General features: G+C 49.2%; 1 protein-coding gene across 8 annotated transcripts in view; it reads left to right on the top strand.

Annotated features, from left to right (window-relative positions):
* Iqsec3 (IQ motif and Sec7 domain ArfGEF 3) overlaps positions 1 to 20,608 on the top strand; it is a 96,192-nt gene that overhangs the window by 23,029 nt on the left and 52,555 nt on the right. For 4 of the 8 annotated variants that reach the window (XR_015685710.1, XR_015685711.1, XM_087658390.1 and 1 more), the window contains 2 exon segments: positions 5,439 to 5,522; positions 20,007 to 20,277. Coding sequence is in view for 2 of the 8 variants with exons in the window: in XM_087658390.1 (XP_087514516.1) it covers positions 5,439 to 5,522; positions 20,007 to 20,277 (355 nt within the window). In the remaining 6 variants the exon portion in view is untranslated. 8 annotated transcript variants of the gene reach the window in all.

The following is a 20,608-nucleotide window of genomic DNA, read 5'->3' as shown; positions in this document are numbered from 1 at the left end:
ATGCAGTTCCCTTGTCTCTTCTGTGTCCTCTGGATCGAATTCCATCTCCTGTGGTTTATATGTTCTCAGAGGTTTGGGGGGAGGTATTAGTAGAGTATCCCTATTTTAGAACCTAAATTATCTGTGTTTCTCATGATCACACCCAGGCTATTAGTTCCAGAGAATAAGGGTCACAGGGGAAGCACCTTTCCCCTGGTAGATCCCATTTCATCTATAATGAGAATGAATTGGCTCTTTGGCTCCCTTCTTAACACGCTCCCTTAGGGTAGGGGTAAGGGCAGTCTGCAAAGGCTCTAGGTAACATTTAGCCCATGGAAGCTAAGGCCTGATCAGGTCAGGGGACTTGGAACATGACCTTGGGCAGGGAAAGGGATCTGAACCTGCAGCTCAACCTGGACTAAAACCTCAGTCAAGGAAGGAAGCTTTGGGAGTAGTTGGGGAGGCTCTAGGGAAGTGGATGGAGGGACAGTGGGAAAGAGGGTGGAAAACTCAATTTCCAAGGGACCACAAAGCATTGACTGAAAACAAAGACTGAACCCCAACAGCATTGTCAAGTAGTCACACCTGGAGAGCGGAAGGCTTCCCAGACATTAGGCTTGTATCAGCCATGGTTTGTGTCAGTGCAGTTTGAAAACCAAGGGTCTGGGTCCCTTTGGGGCCTGCCTTCCATGACTGGACAGCAGAGCAGCTCACAGCCTGCCTTAGAGATAGGCAGTCCCCTCAGGCATCCTGTGTCAGCTGGTAACTGAGGCTTGGTAAATTCTCATTCCTAAAATGCCATCCCCTGACTGGGCCATGGGCTGCTTGTCTGCCTATGTGCTTGATGGCCCTGCCAGGAACTCTAAGGCTCCGGTGGACATAGGAGAAGCTGGTGGACTGGGACTGGAAGTGTAGGCAGGGGTTTACCTGAACACTTGGTTTACAAGTCTCACCTCCCATTGTTGGGACTCTGAGCCTGTCTGCTTCCTGTAAGACTCCTTCCTTCAACTCCCCTTTTCAAGCCAGGAAGTTCTATATATTATTACAATGTCTTTCAGCTCCAGACAGTTTTCTATAAAGTTTCTGATTTATCCCAGAAAGCCAAAGCTGAAGGAGAAAGTGGGGAAAGCTAGAAGACTGGTCATAGGACAATTCTAGAGACATTGTCTTTATATCCTGGGCCTCAGTTCTCATCTGTAGATGAGTGGTTAGAACCAGACATTTAGTTTTCCTCTTCTCCCTCCTCTTCCTCCTCTCCCTCCTCTCCCTCCCTTCCCTCCTCCTCCTCCTTCTCCTCATTATTGTTATTTGTTCTCCTCATCCCTCTCTCTGTAGGGGGTACATGTTCACAGGTCACATGTTCCTATGCATGCAGAAGTCAAAGTTGACACTGGATATCTTCCTCCATGGATTTTTCTTTTCTTTTTTTTTTTTGTTTTTGTTTTTGTTTTCTTCTTGTGGGTGGTTAGAAGCAGATTTTTGAGGGGACATTGGAAGCAAATTCTGATTGAACATTGGTTGGATGGCCGGAAAGTTTCTGGGGATCCTCCTATCTCTGTGCCCCAACAGCTGGAGTGCTAGCCAGGTGCTTGAACTCAGGACCTCATGTTTGGGTGATAAGCACCTAACTCCTGAGCCACCATCCCAGCCCCAATTATTTTCTCTGTTTCCCTTTTATTTATTCTTTGGCCATATTAGACGTTGGATTCATGCTCTTAGACATGCTAAGCCTCTATTCTCTCGTTGAGCTGTGCCCTCAGCCCTTGCCCTTTTATAATGCCATATTAGTTGAATAACAAATTAACAAATCTATAATCATGGGCTATATCTTAAACTATAGTTGACAATCCTTTAACCTAGAAGATTCCAGATAAAACCCATATGTGACTCCTGAAGTGACATCTGTATTTGTGTTGGTTTCTGACACTCTCTGTTCCCATCCAAGTATATATTCAGTTTTACTGTATTTACAGTAATAACATAAACATGAATTTATAGTTGGGTTTTTTGTGGTCACTGTCACACAAAGTACTGCTTTTCCTCCTCCTCCTCCTCCTCCCCCTCCTCTTCCTCCTCCCCCTCTTCTTCCTCCTCCCCCTCTTCTTCCTCTTCTCTTCTTCTTCCTCTTCTTCCTCTTCTTCCTCTTCTTCCTCTTCTTCCTCTTCTTCCTCTTCTTCCTCTTCTTCCTCCTCTTCTTCCTCTTCTTCCTCTTCTTCCTCTTCTTCCTCCTCTTCTTCCTCTTCTTCCTCTTCTTCCTCTTCTTCCTCTTCTTCTTCCTCTTCTTCCTCTTCTTCCTCTTCTTCCTCTTCTTCCTCTTCTTCCTCTTCTCTTCTTTCTTCCTCTTCTTCTTCCTCTTCTTCCTCTTCTTCCTCTTCTTCCTCTTCTTCCTCTTCTTCCTCTTCTTCCTCTTCTTCCTCTTCTTCCTCTTCTTCCTCTTCTTCCTCTTCTTCCTCTTCTTCCTCTTCTTCCTCTTCTTCCTCTTCTTCCTCTTCTTCCTCTTCTTCCTCTTCTTCCTCTTCTTCCTCTTCTTCCTCTTCTTCTTCTTCCTCTTCTTCTTCTTCTTCTTCTTCTTCTTCTTCTTCTTCTTCTTCTTCTTCTTCTTCTTTCCTCAGCTTCATCTGTTGCAGGACCCAAGGTTAACATCTTTGTCTGTGCATAAAACATGGAGTGCACACACATAGAATTCACATTTGGGGACGTTCTAGTTTGCATTCTATTGCTATGATAACCACCATGACCAGAGGCAACTTGAGAAAGAAACGATTTATTTGGCTTACACTTCAATGTAACGGTTCATCATTGAGGGAAGTCAGAGCAGGAACTCAGAAAGGACCCCGGAGGCAGCCAGGGAGTATCATCTTGCATCCTGTGGCTTGCTCAGCTTGCTTCTCTATACAACACAGGATCACCTGCCCAGGAGTGGTACTTCCCCCCGTAGCCTGGGCCCTCTCATGTTAGTGATTAATCAAGAAAATGCCCCCCACAGACTTCTCTACAGGTCAATCTGATGCAAGCATTTTCTCAATTGAGGTTCCCAGATTTCTCCGGGTTTTCCAATTTAGCCCTAAGTGTGGACATCTATTCACAGACCAAGAGATAAAGTGCTGGTTCTTTTGGACAAGCATGTAATTACAAGGTATGGATGAAGGTCCTGCAGGTTTATCACCTTGCTGCCTGGAGTGTTGTTTCTAGCTGTTCTTTCTTCCCACAAAGCAATGCTCCCTTAAAAATTTGGAATAAATACCTTTCTGAGAAATATTTGAGTTCTCGCAAGTATAAAATCCCAGAAGTGGTATTTCTGGATGGGAAGACATGTCCTTTCTAATTCCCCCAAGCAGCTATAAGAATTCATACCTACTTAGGCAGAGCTGAGAGCCCCATCTCCCTCAGCTTTATAACACTGGGAGTTAGCAATCTTGTTAATGTTTGCTCGTCTGATGGATAGGCTATGGTACCTCAGTGCTAGCTTAATTTGCATTTTGCTGGTTACAAGCTATGTGGAACATCTCTTCATGTATCTATTGGTGCCTTAGATTTTCTCTTCTTCCAAGAACTAGTTCCTCACTTTTCTCTCCTGGCTTTGCCTTTTCCTTGTGGATGTATTAGAGCACGGTGTAAGAAGACTATTAACTTGACAGAATAGCCGAGAGAAGCAATGTAAGACACAAGAGGTTTGTCTTGGCAGCTTTAGAAGTCACAGCTCAGCATGGCAGGGAAGACATGGGGACCAGAGCAGCTTCAACCATGGTGGTGGGAACCACTGTTCTGTGATGGTGTCGATTTGTAGTGTGGGTTTATTCATATGCTAGAAGCTCAGGAAGCAAGAGACAGGACCAGAAAGTGCTCCCTACCCACCTCTATCAGCCAGGCCTCTTATCCTAAAGGTTCAGCAGCCTTCCCAAACAGCACCACCAGTTAGACCAAGTGATCAAATACGAGAAACATCAGACCGACATCTTAACACCTTCTCTTCGTGGTGCAAACCGTCTTCCCAGTCTACTGTTTTTGACTTGTAATAGCATTGTTTTATAACAACTGGGCTTCACTGTACAGTACTAGCTAGCTTTAAACCTGTCAAATGGCTCAGGCCAGCCTCAAACTGAGTTTCTGATACACCACAATGCCAGCATATCTTTTTTGAAACGGTGTCTTTGTCTTCTGTTTTGTTCAAAAACATCTCCCCATCTCATAAGCTCTGGTTGTTTCCTTATGATTTTTTTTTTTTGCTTAAACATATACTTTCTGTGTTATTATGTCTCTCTATGCAAGGTAGGCTCCACTGTTTCTTATATGAATGTAGCTGAATGTTGCGCCTTATATAGATCTCTGATCTCATAACTTAGGGACTCTTAAGAGGTACCTGGGTGGCAGATTCCAAATTTGGGTCTGGTGGGGGGGGTATCTGCAAAGTGGCACAAAATTTCTGCTCCCTGGAGACATAACTGTTCCCACTTTGTTGTTCTACAAAATGTGCTTTAAGTTAAGTGTTGGATTGGATAAGGTAATTTAGACCTAAAGGAGGTCTGAAACCCTCTTTCAGATGACCCAGGATCCATCTGGATAGACTTTTATGTCTAGACTTAAAAAAGGAGAGTTGACAACAGGACAAGTAGCTTCACCCAACAAGTGTATTTATTAGCTACAAGTTGGCTCAAAACAGGTACCAGAATCACAGTGTGTTAGCAGGGAGGGAACCATGGCAGCCTGCAATTTATAAAGGGGCCTGGAATTTGAACTCCTGTTAGACCACATGATCAGAGTCCCCGAGGTACAGAACCTAAGCACTGGTATATTTTAAAATCTGGTGGCTCTAATAGGCAGCTAGGGTTGAGAACCACTTCTCCAGTTCAACTTGCTGATCTCAGTAAAAGTACAAGTTGTCTCAATAGAGAAGATAAACGGAGGCCCAAAGAGGAAGGCCGTCCAGAGTTCCCAGTGAGAACCCACTCTCTCACCTCCACCAGGTAGCCTTGCGGACATCTCTCACCATGCAGCACACCCCGAACTTCCAGGAGGAGGCGCTGTGGAAGGCTGTGTGCGTGCTCTGACGCTTTGCGTGCCATGGGCTTTGCAGCAGTTCACAGATATTGAGTCCTAGTGTTTAGACCTTACAGAACTTCTAAGGAACAGAATCGTAGAGCGCTAGAATAAAAGAGGGCTCTGTGAACAGAGAATCTCGTGTGGGAGCCTCCTGCAGAGATACGCACGGCAGTCTAAGAGCGGGAGACCAGGGAGACTGTGCTAAAGGGCCCATGTTTGAATTGGCCCAGGAATGACTGGGAAAACCTGGATGAACAAGAGTGTTGTGCACACTCTTCCAGGGCAGTGTTTGGTTGCAGGGGGTGGCAGGCGCGGGGCTCAGGTAGGGAAAGATGCTGAGGGGGGAAGATGCCCAGGGGTCTTCAGAGCTGGGCTCAGCCTGCCTTACACTCTGACCTTCTCCCTGTCTCTGTCTGCAGGAATGAGACCGTGCTACACCAATTCTGCTGCCCCGCCGCTGACACTGAGCAGAAGCCTGCTTGCTCTGACCTGGCTTCCCAAAGGTGCGAACTGGACCTTCCTCCACTCCCTGCCACCTTCCTTCCTGTCTGAACCCAGCATCCAACACTCGCTGCTTTGGCCTCCTGTTAGTCTTGTGTGGTCTGTTCGCCTTCCTCTGCCTTCCCACTCTCCTATTCCTCTTTCCTTCCTCTGGCCCTATGTGAGCGATCCCCACTCTTCAAGGTCATTATACTCCATTGCTCTATACCCAGCCACGTTGCTTCCGTCTGATCGGCTTGTGTAAATTATGGATTTGGCACACAAGAGAGATGATTTTGACTTTACACACATGGGTATTCCTTGTGACCAGGAGGCTGGACTCAATGGTGCTCAACTCGTGCACTCCGTCTGACCTTCCTGTGGCAGATTCCGCTTTCCTACCAATCTTTCTCCTTCCAAAAAGGGGCCAAGGAGACTGGCTTTAATTGTAAGGATTTCTCAACCCTCACTGGGCTGGCTGACAACCTGGAAAGGAAGGGCGGTGTAGACACGGCCGGGCTTGGTGTCACTGCCCTGTGCTGTCCTCATTCTGTCTAGGCTAATCATGCTCCCTCTTGCCTCAGTCACCTTTGCTTGTGGTCCTGTTGCCAGACTTTCACCACACACACACACACACACACACACACACACACACACACATACACACACCCCTCTGTGCGTCTCTTCCTCCCTGCTTTGTGCTTTTAGCGGCCCTCCTCCTCCTCCTCCTCACCCACATTGCTATCATCTCCGTCCTCTCGGTCTCTGCCAATCTCTCACGTTTCCCTTCCATTCCGTCTCTCCTTCTCCATCCTGGCCAGCTTCACATCACATGTATTCTGGCCCCATCTCGAATCTCCAGATATGGAAATTACATTAGTTCTTTAATGTCCCTGGCCCTCAGATTCCTCTTCTGTATAGTGAGTAGAGGGTTGGGTCTGTCTAGAAAGTAGTGTTTACATGCAATGTCACTGATCTCTGAGTAGTCCAGTGAGGCAGAGCAGGCAGGTGATCCTCCCTGCCGTGCGTGGGTGGAAAGGGAGGTTGAGTCACAGACAGTCCAGTCATATGTAGTCAATACCGACACATGGGCTTGAACTTGGGATCTTGAAGTCTCAATATTTACCATTTTCATATTTGAGATTCCATGACTCTATAATTGTGTCCCCTTTTACTCCTTAGAAAACAATGAGGAATATTTTTAAAAAGCACACATATACACCATCCATACACACACACATACACCACACACACACACACACACACACACGCATGCACACACACATACACCAAAAGGCACTGCTACTCGGATGTCCTTAAGAGGAGTAATAGCAAAAACAGGACTCTGAGGTAGATACTAGAGCCCAACAGAGGGACACATAGTCCAGGTTCTTAAATCCAAGGCTTAAGAAGAGGTGGGGGTTCCCTGAAGCTGGCCAGGATGGAGAAGGAGAGATAAAATGGAAGGGTTAGGTGTGCTCCGTTTCATGTGGCTCTCCCAAGTTTGGGGCATAAGACACACACGTCTCACTTGGCCCTTTGAGGAGCTCTGTGCTCCCATCTAGTAGGGACCAGGGATAACACCAAAGTGAAAACTGTTCATCAGAAAGTTAGGAAGAAGAGCAATGGAAGGCACAAGAGGAGAGGAGGGGAGGAAAGAGGAGAGGAGTTCCCAAGCAGTCAATGCCATCTTCGACGAACATTGTGCTGGTACAGCCTAAGCATCAGAGTCCTTTGGGAAGGGTAAGCAGGGATGCTAGGCCTGGGTGGGGCACACTCTTTCCTTGCTTCTCTCCCACGCTCACAGTCTTCTGTGTCCTACTGTATGACTGCCCTGGACCCACTGTATCCAGCAGTATCAGGAAGGAGTGCAGTACCCTGCAAGGGTGAAGGTTTTCAAGGCTTAGAGTGGATGGTAGGAAACCCCTTCTCATACTTCCCAAAGGTTTGCTGTACCTCTACCAGAGGTTCAGGCCATAGGCTTTGAAACTGGAAGTGCTGGAGGAGGGAGGACAAGAGGTGGGAGGCTCTCAGGAGTGTCTCGGGAGGACTGTCAGGCCCCCACATGGACAGAGCAACAGCTCAGTGGCCTGTCTCCAGATTTCAGCTAAAGTCCCGTCTGTCTGGTTTATAGTTTTCTAGTCTGTTTTATCTATTGGCCTAATGTCAGCTTCTTGGATACTGTGGGAGGAACTGCTCAACAACTATGTATCTTTCGGTTTCTGGGAAAACTCCAAACTTAGACAAATTTTCTCCCATTAGAATCCCAACATCTGCTCCTGAGCCTTCCACGGCCCCTTTGTCCCTTTCCTTGGACCAGGCATCCCACCTCCAGAGACAATAGACTAAACTTCCCCAATGCTCATCAAGAAGACTGTGTCAAGGCCAAAGGCCAGATTAAGAGGCTAGCACAGGCATGCTAGAGCCTCTGGCCTACCTGTAAACTCCTTGTCATGGCCAGACCAGTTTCCTACCATCTCTGTCAGTTTCCAGACAGAGGACTTCTGGAGGTAAGCTTTACTGGTCTCAACAGAAGACTTTGAGTGACAAAGATCTTTTATCCAACTCTGGAAGTTCCTCCTCTTTTTCCTCTGCTTTCCAGATGAGGTCAAGGTCAACAAATGTTTGTAGCATCACAATTCTCTCATTGCAGGGCTGAGTTAGAGACCTACCTGTTTCTTAATCCTTGGCCTCTTCTCTTAGGGGATGCAAGAGTTTACCTATCTGTTCCACTGTGTTATCGTGAGGCCAACGCTGTAGACAGAAAGTCGCAGGGGTCTAGAGGGACCCACACTGACTCCCAAAGAGGCAAAGAAGCCCAGTCATAGGGAAGAAAGGACAGCTTCCCAGGGTCCCCAGCTGGCAGCTGTGTCAGGAATGACTCTCTCTAGACCTGGAACCTGCCAGAGAGTGCTGCTTGTGGAGAGGGAGGAGCTGAAAATGAGGAAATCTGAAAGCTTGTCTGTGAAAGGGAGGCAGGACAGGCACCAGAGAGCCAGGTGCAAAGGAGCCCTCGTGGACTGGCAGAGGGTGCTGAGGCAGGATGAAGAGGCAGCATTGCAGTGGGCACCAATAAGACTGACTCCCACACAGCTCAGGCAAACTGCCTCTGCCTGCTAGCCAAGGAAGTGAACCCTCAAGTGGGAGCTTGGGGAGCTAGAGGAGCCTCACTCCACATCATTGCCTCACATCACATCCCTGTGACCAGGCAGGAAACGGCAGCCATGTGCCAGCTTCTCCCTCTCTTCCCAACACTGGCTGGGGACCTGGTGCTGGCCCCCTCCTTCCCTTCCTCCACTGTGAAACCAGGGCTGTGCTCTGGGAGCTGAATAGGCTTGTAATTGCAGCTACCAGTGACATTCAGTACAATGGATGACCCAAGAGCTGGCCAGCCGCCTCCCAGCAGCTCTCAGAATTGCAGCCCACTTCTCTCCGTGGGTGGTAATAGGACCGAGGTGAGGACAGTTGGCTTCCATTAGAGGAATGGGAGGTGGGTGGCAGGATTGGCATGTGGCAGAGGAAACCCAGCAGGGGGAAGAGGAACTCACAGCTGGGAAGCCTGGGGCCCCAGCATCCAGAGGAGAGCTCTCCCTTAGTGCCTGCTCCATCCCTATTGTCTCACCCCTTTTCCAAGCAGTCATCCAGACCCATGTCTGCGAGAAAGATGTGATGTCCAAGTGCACACAAGGACTCGTGGCAAAAGGACAGTGACCAGTGAAATGTGGCAGAGCCTGATTCAACCCCAAGGCCTAACCTCCCCGGATGCTGACGCTGGGATTATTTCCCCACCTCTAGAGCTCAGGGAAAACCCATCTAGCCATTTCATTTGATCTGAGGTCACATATATTTCCTTTTGAAAGTCTAGTGGATGCAAAAAGAAAAATGGAAATGCTCTCTGATCATACTGCCTTAACTACTGATAATATTTGAGTGGACAGCCTTCTACTATTCTATTTCTTTATGCCTTGGGTTTTATGTTTTCCCACATAGAAGGAGAGGGAGAGAGAGACGGAGAAGGAGAGGAAGAAGGAGAGAGACGGAGAGGGAGGGAGGGAGGGAGGATGGAAGGAAGGAAGGAAGGAAGGAAGGAAGGAAGGAAGGGAGGGAGGGAGGGAGGGTAGCCTGCATCCTCCTCTGGTATGCAGCATTGTAGTTTTTCCAGGGCCTCCAGGAAAAACCATTCCTGCCTTGGGTAGTGACTCACATGCCTTACCTGGTAACCAGCTGACCAGTGATGCCTACAAACAGGTCCTAGAGATCTGCAGGATGCTGAACCTACTTAGTACCCTCAAGGCGGGATCATTCTGGGAGGCAGAGATCCTGCACTGGCCTGGGGAAAGCCCTAATTCATCCACCTCCAGCCTTCACCCAGCTGGCTGTAATGGGCCTGAAGCAGATCAGTGGACCAGCTTGTGTTTACTAAACAATTACAGTTCTCGCATGCCTGTTCCTGTAGTCACTGAGGCCCAGAGGCTGCCTGAAACCCACCTTACCCACCGATTTAAACCAGCCAAAGAGATCATCCAGGCCACACTGCTGGGGCATCTTCCCATGATAACCTTCAAGATACCTGGGGTAGCTCCCTAACCTGCCAGGCCCCTGGCCCTGGATCCTCAGTGTCCTCACACCACGGAGGATGTATGTCAGAGGAGACCAAAAAAAGGAGACCTCCTTCGGGGATCCTGCAGTGTCCTGCCCTGGTATGGCACGGCTGACCCACTAGTCCTCAGGTGGGAACTTAAACCTCCCCAATATAGAATGCAGGACAGAGAAAAGGGGGATTGAACATGGAAGTCTAGCCGTGCTCCTCACTGGGACTTCTGAGTAGCCTAGAGACAGACAGTGTCCATCTGAGTCGGAGCCATGTCAAGGGGTGAGGAGCACCAGGTCTTGGAGGGGAAGAAATCTGACCCTGAGAAGCTGTGCGGCCTCTCTCTTTTGGTCCCATCAAAAGCCCATTCATAGAGTTCCAGAGCAGAATGAACCACACCCCAGGAGTACCTTGGGGTTCCTACAGCGGTCATCATCAGCGCAGATGGCCCAGTTTTCTGGTGAAGCTGTTTTAATTTTATTTACTGAAACTGTCTAAGGCGAATCCTTGCGATGTTCTTTTCTGGCTCCCGTGAGCACCATCCTCTCCTCGAAGGCCTGAAGATTTTCTAACTCACACCTTCCTGAGCTTTGCCTAATTCCCTTCTGAAAGGCACTTTTACTCGTTACTTATCATTTAACCTATCATCCAGCCATAAAAATAATTTATAATTTCCACAATGTCTAGTTCATGATAGAAAATCACCTCAGTGAGCAAGATTTTATTCGTATATAACTAAAAACATGAGTCCCCTTTCCTCTCCAGGGGTCAAAGGATGCTCCCCAGTGGGTTTTGGTGCCCTCCAGAGGCAAGGGAGTAGCGAAGCGCTTGTCTGTAGAAGACGGATGCAGGGAGACTTCATGACAGTCCAATGTGGAGCAGGTGACAGTGACGACTAGAGTAATTCAAATTCAAGCTCGAATCTAGGCACGGTGCCTACAAACTTAACCTTGGTTAAGTGACTTAATGGGTCTCACCTTCACCAATGTGAGGCAGGGACAAGCAATAGCTCTCACCTTTGCGATGTTTGTGGGGCATTAAATATGATGATGAGTTGGGAAGGTGCCTGACATGTCCTAAGAACTCAGTGGGTGCTAGCTTCTTGAAAGCTTGATGATAGAGTACTTACATAGAACACTTAAGACCTTCACTTCTGCTCTAGCACACTCATGCACACACACACACACACACACACACACACACACACAGATACACTCAAGGGGCTGGGGAGCAAAATTTTGAGAAGTGTTTAAATCAATAGCCAGGGGGACCAGCAGAAGACAACTTAAAGTATTAAGGAATATTTTGGCTCACAGTTTCAAGGGCTACAGTCAATGGTCTTGTGCTTCCATTGTTTCAGGGCCCCTGGGAATACCACGTATTGTGGAGGGAACACGTGATGGTGGAAGTTTCTTACTTCATGGCAGCCAGGAAGGAGTGAGATGGAGGGAGAGGGGTTCACAGGGAGGAAAGAGAACAGAGAAGAAGAGAAAGGGTTGGGGTATCACTATCCCTCTAAAGAGTGCCCTGACGTCTTCCCACCAGACCTCATTCCTAAGTGTCCCTCTGCTTCTTAGTAGTCCCACAAACTAGCAACCAAAACACGGTTTGGGGGAGCACTTCAGGTCTAAATTCCAACAGTAACTGTGCTAGACCCCTCAGAGAGGTCCTTTTTGTTTAGGCATGGAAAATGGTGGGCTCACCAGGAGGGACCCTCATCCAAAGAGGTCTGTTCTCACCTGTGACAAATACAGCAGTGGCTGAAAAGAGCCTGACATTCAAGACAGACTCTGAGTGGACGGTCTTACTTAAGGCAGAAATCATAAAAGGATTGTCTCAGTTGAATGCCACACAACCAGAGCAACAGATTTGGGGGATTTTCTAGACATCGGGCAGGAGATGGAGAGGTTATAGCAGACCTGGGATGCCACTGTGGAGGCCGTGATAATAGAGAGAGACAAGCATTGTATCAGAAAAGTCTACTTGCCAGCACAGAGCTTGCCTGTCTGCTCCTTGGAGAGGAGAAATGAATTTAATCTCAAGAGTGAAGGGTTTATGGCTCAGTCCTGCCCCCAAGCTGCTGAGCAAGCTGGGCTCTCCGAGGCTTCCTCCCAAAGTCAGTGTGCAGCGGAGAGGCTTTGGACAGTGCCCCTCATCTCATACTGTGGCAGGCTGGCATTCCTCTCAACTAGGACTGCGGGAAAGAGTGAAGCCAGTTGGCTATCATACCTTGTTTTCTATTGGAGCAAGGAAAACCAGGCAGGACTCTAGAACAGCCTCGTGGGAGGGAAGCTGAGAGGGGCACCAGGGATGCAGTAAGGAGTCTTGCCTCACAGTTACTGAGACTGTTTGAAGCAACATTCACTCTACTGGTGATGCTGCCATACCCAGTCCTGCAGTGGTTACCTTTCATAATGACCACAGTACCTGATAGAAATGCTTCAGGCTTCCAAAGGTTTCAGTCCATGATGGAGGTCAACTGAACAACTTCACGGCAGTGAGAACTTGTGGTAGGGGTTGTGCAAATTATGGAGGGTGAGGAAGCAGGGAAAGAGGCAGGAAGCAGGGGCTGGGTATAACCTCCAAACCCCTGCTCCTAGTGATTCTCTTCTTCAGCCTGGATCCTGGCTCTCCCAGGATCCAAACCCTCCCACCTTGGTTACTTTGACTGCTCTTCTGACAAAGTACCCTGACAAGAGCAACACAAGGAAGAAGTTGGGCTCCTAATTTGAGGTTAAGCTCTGCCAAAGCAGGCAAGTCACAGCAGCGGGAAGTTGAGGCGGCAGCCATGTTACAGCCACAGTTGAGGAGCAGAGAAACGCAAGTGTGTGTTCAGTTCACTTCCCCCATTTCATACAGTCTTGATCTCCAGCCCAGAGAGCAGTGAGCGGACCTTCCCACCTCAGTTGCTCTAACAAAATCATTACCAACAGTCCTGCCCAGAAGTCCCGTCTCCCAGGTGACTTTAGATCTCACTACATTGACAAGGGAGATTAACAGACCACCACAGCTCCCAAAACAGTGCCACCGGCCGAGGGCTGAGACCTCAAACCATGAGTCTGGTACCAGGCTACGGTTTTCCCACAAGTCCCTACTCCATGTCTTCCTGTGAGGAAAGACCTTCCTGTGGCATATGATTACACGGAGCCTGTGAACAGTTTCCTTCCTTAGAGCTAGCTCAGGGACAAAGACGAAGAAGCAAAGTGGGTGGCCAGGGCTGGAGCAGGAGGAAAGCACAAGGATGGGACGCTATAGGAGGGAAGACGCAACCCCGCCCTGTCTCACGGATAAGTCACATGCACAAGGTTTGCGCAGTCAGTCTAACAAGCCCTAGGAGGGAGGGTTCCTTGTGGATAGACAATTGAGTCTTCAGCCTCAAAATGCTGGAATGCATCACACACAGTGCACGTGCGGCTGGAAATCCTAAGTGCTGCCTGGACCAGCTGTGGCATTCCATTAGGGTGTGTGTATGTTCAGGGAAAGTTCTGGAGGCTCCTCATACGGCTGAGGGAGGCAAAGGTGTCAGAAGACAGGAGCTTCCTGGAGGACTGGCTAGCAGATGAGGCAAGACAATTCCAGTGGTTCGCCGTGCTCCTCGGCTGTCTAACAGGATTCGAGAAATACGAGCTCCTGAAACTGTGTTGTGTGGTGGCAAAGGGCAGAGAAGGGCCTCAGAACTCAATTTTAATACCAGAACTCCATCATGCTTGTGGGAACCTGACAAGCTTGGCAACATGAAGATTTCACATACAAGGCAGTTAGGTTGGGGTTGGGGTCTAAGAGAGACATTGTCCATAGGAGATGTTGTCTGGACAAGCTGCCTAGAGTGTCCTGGGAGCTGGCAGATGGCTGATGGCTCTTGTTGCATGGATAAAGCAGGAGCTGCCAGATCTCCACCAAGGCCAGCCATCTATGACCACCTCTGTGACCTCGGCATGATAGAGTAAGGGATGGCGCTCAAACACGAAGCTACTCTCACATTAACAGGAAGCCCTGGGGACAAAACAAAACTCAGCAGCCCCTTGTTAGGCAGCCAATAGGCCAAAGCTTCCATGAGGCCAACAGAAAAAGCAAATAACATCTCTACTAGGGCCCTAGGGGGCTGGTGGAACAAGACTATCACCGCAAAGGAGCTGTGTCCCAGGGCTTCCACACCAGACCTAGCTTCCAGATTGGATCAAGGTGGTCAAGGAGCTGTGCACCAGGGAAGCTTATGTTAAATGCTCTCAGGAAGACATGGGAGGCTTCTGCATAGGAATCTGGGGTGGGCTGAGGGTTGTGAGAAAGAGCAGGACAGGAAGAGTATGGCTTCCGGTGGTGCACAAGGCTCAGAAACTGGAAAGGCAGCTTCTCTTTCCTTCCAGATATTGAGATGTCTTGTCTAAAATACTGCCACACAGGAAGAAGCAGAGTCCACTAAGGGAGGGCGGTGCCCCAGTGCCAGAGAGCACAGAAGGAAGAGAGATCAGCCCCACATTGTTCTGCCCACTTTATGTAGGATTTTTCAGCCTTCTCCCCATCTTGGTTCTTGTCTGTCACTAACACTGGCCTTCTCTAATCTCAGCCCTTCCCTGGTCCCATCTGGGGCCTGAAAAGACACTTGGCTCCCTACGCTCATTCCTACCATCTAAAACCACTCCACTGATTCAAAGAAAGGGGAAGAAAGAAATGTGTTTTAGTAAAGGATGAAAAATCTTGAGGGGATGTGAAGTGTGTTGTTAGCTTTTGTCTAGAAAATGCTTTGTTTCTTTGTCCCAGAAGAGCTTTGAGAATGAGTGGCAGAGTCGGGAGTGATGTAGTGTGGGTGTCCAGGCCTTCAGGAGGAGCCTCGACATGAGAGGGGAGTCCTTCAGCTTTCAAAACCCTTCCAGCAAGGTCCCTGGTAATTATTGTTATAGCTACTGCAGTGGTACAAAAATATACACATCTGGCCCTTGCAGAGGCCACCGAGCCCTGGGGTCTGCATGTTTCCTCATCACCTGACCTCAGTGTGCAGCGCTGCGAGGCAAGCTAGCCTCTGCTTGGGAAAGGTGGTCTCCTCTCCAAACAAAGCCCCCATCCCTCTCCTGTTTTCAAGTAACCCCTGTCTCCTCCAGCTCCTGAAATTGCAAAGTAGGATCTACTAGAGACCCCTAAGGAGCCAAAAGGGGACAGTCACAAAAGGGGAGTCAGCTCCCTGAGAGAGCTTTATAGACACGGTTTACCTGTGACCCTTGGCACAGAAACTTCCCCATGACCACTGCCCAGTCCCCATTGTTCCGAATAAGTGTTCTTTCTTGGGTACGTACAGCGCAACATGCTGGATGTGAGGCTGTAGGCATTTCCCAGAGATTTTAGCTAAGGCACTTGGGTCTTGGAAATGATCTATAGGTCTGAGATCAAAAGGCAAAGATAATCCTAGTCATCCAGAAAAGCGGAGAAGCAGCAAGCTGGGCCTCCACTATGAGTTCAGGCAGCACACTGTGACCTCCATGTGTCGACTTTTTACTTGCACTGCAATTAGGCGACCTCCATAGGGACATGAGGGACAGAGCAGAAGCAAAGTCCAAGTAAGTGCAAAACGTCCACCAGTCTTAGACAATGTTATAAGCATTGGGTGGAGGGGGAGTCCCAGTGGGTCTCAACGGACTTTCAATAACTCTGTTTTAGTTGGTGGTGTGGGCCTTCCTGAGGAGGATGACTTGGGGACAGATAGCTCTCTATTGCTGATGTAGTTTGTGGTAGGGATGATAGTACCCATAGCCAAAGAGAATCTCTCACAGCACTCTCAGTAGATGGGCAAGAAACCAATCCTATAGCATATACTGAAGCATACGCCAGTGTTTCTTCCCTTGGGAAAATAGTAAAGATTAAGCAACATATATCTACCCACCTGTCCATTCACCCATCCATTAACATTTATTATACACATCTTATGAGCCATCCCCATGTAATAAGTACCTGCGATTTAAAGGCGGGGGCGCGCGTGGAAGTCTAAAGGAGAATAGAGGTACACTGATAAATAATTAGAATGTCACTACTGAAAGAGAATCAAGTGTCAAAACTTACCCGTCCAAGGTAAGAAGGAGGACGTAGAAGGAGGATCAGCTCTTCCCACAGGCACTAAATGAGTCCCGAAAGAGTTCACAAGGAGAACAGAGTGTGTAGAAAGGTTGTACAGGAAGAGAAGGATCCTGTGAGATGCACGGGGATCTGAGAGGGCTTGGCAGACTTGGCGACAGAGTGGAGGAGTGGAGAGGTCATTCAGAGGGCTATTTGTAATGGACATCTTCCCCCAGAGGGGGAAGGGACTCCAGGCAGAGGATTGCATTTCAAGAAGGTGACTCTGACAGTGGACACAGTGGGCAGAATGGAGAAGTTACAAACCAAGTTCCTTTGGGTTCAGGGAAAGACTTATCTATGCTGACATAGGCCAGGATGGGGCATGCATAGCAGGCATCTAGTGACCCTCAAATCACAGGCTAATTCCCATCTAAGTGACCTTCTTCATATGTGATGTTTAGTTCTGACATGTGGGTCATCTGCTGCTGGTCACGTGTGATGGTCCTCCGAGCAACACACTGTTCCTCAGTCTCCCGAAGACCTTCACTTCCCATATGTAAATTACTGTAGTCTCAAGTAGGGGCGAGCCTTTAGTGGTGCCTGGGCCCTTGTAGACATATGGGCCTAAAGTCACATGGGCAGAATCTAAGCCTCTTCAGAGCCCTTCCTTTCAGTGCCACCCACATTTTACTTTTTGGCCTTTTCAAGTGAGTGCCCAAGACCAAGGAACAGTTCTGCTCACACGCTAGCAATGTCCAGGGCAAGTGCATCGTCCCTGGGGCCAAGGGAGTTGAGATCACCTAGATACCCTCTACACTCTCAGAGGCAAAACTGTAAGGAAGCTATTTTATCTGCAGAATGAGTGAATGACTCCATTAACAGAATTAGTGTTAAGGCTGCCTAGAACCTGACCCATTAAGGAGCTGCAGAGACACAGCCTATGTCCTGGAAGAATCGTTGCTATGGGTTCAAATACAAGGCAATGTGCACCTAAGATCACCATCTCTAGGTTAGAGTAGGCAGTCCTCCATCTGCGATAGTTTAACAAGAATGGCTCCAAAATGAAATCCCAGCATTTCTTCAAATACCCATCTAAATAGGATATATGACCCATTCTGTTGGTGCTTAGACAAAACAAAATAAAACTTATGAGCATGGAGGACTCTTCTGCTCCATGGTCAAGGGTCTGATTCATAGGTTTAAACAATGGACTCTAGACAATACCTCTCCAGGGAAGGTCACATTGTGGTAGGCACCACCAAGGAGTCTGCATGGAGGCAGTAAGCAGAGAGGAGCCAACAATCCCACAAGTGATAACACTCAGAACCAGGACCTTTTTTCTGTGCACAGAATAGGTAAGCATCAAGGAAGCCAGTCTATCTGGGGGGCTGGCAAAGGCCATATGCTACATAGAGAACCTTGTCATTCAGTTTTGTGGACGCTAACAGTAGACCAAAGGTGGGAAGATGCCTTCTAGTTCAAAATACTTCACGCTGTGTAATTCTGGCTCAGAAACAAACCATCCCCTTCTATTTTTTAAGGCCCAAGTGTGAGCTAGGCACTAGGTATATGCCTTATCTGTTTCTAATGGCAAAGCCTTGCAAGGTACTTATCCATTCTGCAGATGAACAGATAAAGTTTCGAAGAAGGTGGCTAATGGACCAAGGTCACATAGACAGGAGCAGAGCAGAATTTTAATTCATGCTTCCTAATAGTGAAGCCATGATCATCTCTCTCCGCTATCTAATCTTGACCACATTGCAGAGAGCAGTTCAGGGGGCTCATGGCCACTTCCCATCATGTTGCTATAGGTGAGCCCAGGGAAGGAAGGCAAAGCCAAGATTTATCCACCAACCTACAGTGTCATGAGCAGAACATGGCCGTCAAAGGACAACAGCTCCATGAAGCCTCTTGACAGGCACATGTCAACAACCAAAGAAAATAAACCTCTGTGTGCCCTGAGCAGTGCCCAGTTCCCAGAGGATCAAGTAGTTGTGGGTGTCCTTGCCAAGCGGCAAGGACAGGCTGGAGAAAAGAAGGGTGAGACTGTGCTTCTGCCTAGCCCTGGAGGCAAGGGGACCTATTTGTGGGTGAGGACCATTTCCAAGCACTTAGGAGGAAGAGGAGATATATGCTATAGCAAGAGGAGTTGAAGTGGGATGGCAAAAAGAACTTCCTGGTGACTATAGGTGAGAAAACATGAGAGATGTCTAGGGTGCCACACCCCACCATGGGGCTTGTCCAGTGACCACACAGGAAGTGGTGGACTGGAGTGCTCTGTTGTGAAGTGATGCTCCTTGTGGCTGAGGCACGCCCATGAGTTCTTCTTCATCTGTGGCGAGTAAGAAGGGCTGGGACAGCTGGTAGAGATGGGGATGAGAGGGTTGTTCATCCCAACTCTGGGGGTTAGGACATTCTCTGTTCCCTAAGGTCAGGGAAAGCATGGGAAAGGGCCTTCTAGCAATTTAGAGCACCTTTGAGGGAGGGAGCAGTCTTGGAAGAACTAACTCCCGAGGTTTCCCAGCTCTCCAGTGCCAGCACCACCTCCCTCACTGACCGCCTGCTCCTCCTCCATCACAGTTGAATAGGCGTCACTGTATGACCCTAAGGTCTCCTCCAAACCTGACCTTCTATTGCTGTCTGCTGTAGACATTCTCCAGACCCTCGGTTTGTTTCATGTCATACATCAGTAACTGTGTGCATTTATCATCCGCTCAGCTCTCAGCGGGGAAATAAGAATCAAATAGGTCCAGGTCTGGCCTCTAAGAAGGGACCGTGTAGAAAGAAGAGTTCGCTCGGCATGGAGCCCGTGCTAACTCTCTTATACATTAGACCCCCGTGATCCTCACTGTAACTCGCTGAGGTCAGAACTGACCTTATGTCCATAGACTCCTGTGTTCCTTACTGTAACTCACTAAAGTCAGTATTAACCCTGGTTACGCAGATAAGGAACCCCAGCCTCAGAGGCAAAGCAACGTGACCAGTGCCACACAGTCAGGGACTGGAGCTGCCTGTTAACTACACCGCTGTTCTCTACTGTGCAGTATCCGACGACTCTCTGAGGACAGCGCTCGGTGTTCTAAAACAGAGCAGGATGGCTATGGTCATCCTGAGGGGCCTCTTAGAGAAGGGCTTAGCTCTGAAGTAGGGCACAGCTTGGAGGCTAGTGGAGAAAGAAGCAGCCCGAATAACTAACTCTGTATCTTCTTAGGGTAGGCAAGAGGAAGGCAGTCATAGCTCACCCAGCTGAGGGTTCCATGGGAGGAAAGAGCCAGCAAAGAATAGAGGCCTCTCTAAGCCCAGCAGAGCAAACTGCTTCCTCTCTATAGGCCCAGCCCCAAGTCTGGCCTCTAATATCACTCCCTAAAAGCCGCCTAAAGATATAGCAAGTCCCCAGTAAACCTTCCAAGTGATGGCCATGAAGCCAGTCCAGTGACTACCGCAGTGGTTAGCGCTGTGTTCACAAGCCAGGCCGTTTGAAGATGTGCAGTAACTACACCTTTCCACTTCCCATGAAGCCTGCACAGTTAACATGGCCGTTTCCAGACTTCGAACAGGTGCTGGGTCATTAAGTTACCTGCCAGGGTAGCCGAGATGCTAAGACGAGGATCCCAGATGTGGGCCCCGTCACTCTTCACCATTCTGCTCCTGTTCTGACTCCTAGCCGCAGGTGCTCTCTCTACCAGGAGAACCCTCCCAAGCTCAGGTTTACCCCTGCCTGCGGCTCTTTCCAGCCATTGGAGCCCTTCCCTAGAGGAGCGGCAGCAGATATCCCATTAGCCCCTCCCATTGGAACGGACTAGCACCAGGCAGGTCAGGCCACATGCACCATCCCTCTCTCCCCCAACCGAGCACCGTTGCCTTCTGTTCACAGTGATGGCTCCTGTGCCCAGGCCGGTGGGGGCATGGAGGACTCCGTGGTGGCAGCGGTGGCAGCCGGCAGACCCAGTGCCCATGCCCCGAAGGCTCAAGCCCCGGAGCTACAGCAGGAGGAGGAGCGGCCAGGGGCGGTGGGCTCCCCACGGGCTGGCCCCCTCCGCGCGGCCTCCCCTGGCCAGCAGCAGCCTGCCCTGGCGACGGCGCTCTGCTCCCACACTCCTGCTGCCTCCGAGTACGAACTCTCCCTTGACCTAAAGAATAAACAGGTACCCAGGGCCTCCCAGGGGGGTGGGGAGGGTGGTTGAAGGGCCCTGTCTTTTGGGGACTGTCCAGGGTGCCAGGGACCCGCAGGTACACTTGCTATGTTTCTCCCCAGCTGAGCTACCTAACTGCCCTTCCCTAGAGACCAGTTCCTCAGGAGGCCATGCTTAGCTCCCATCCTGTCCTTTATGGGGCAAGGTTCACATCCTGCACCACAAAGCTCGTAGCTAGTATATCCAGGGTCTCTGCCCCTTACAAGATGCAAGCCTCTATGCAAGCCTCTAAACACGTGGCTGTCATCAGAAGCTTTACCCAGAAGACATAGCTTTAGTTCCA

This window comes from Rattus norvegicus, chromosome 4, assembly GCF_021556685.1.
Source record: "Rattus norvegicus strain SHRSP/BbbUtx chromosome 4, alternate assembly SHRSP_T2T, whole genome shotgun sequence".
NCBI lineage: Eukaryota > Metazoa > Chordata > Mammalia > Rodentia > Muridae > Rattus > Rattus norvegicus.
The sequence above is the reverse complement of the archived record's forward strand: the minus strand, read 5'-3'. Positions and strand labels throughout refer to the sequence as shown.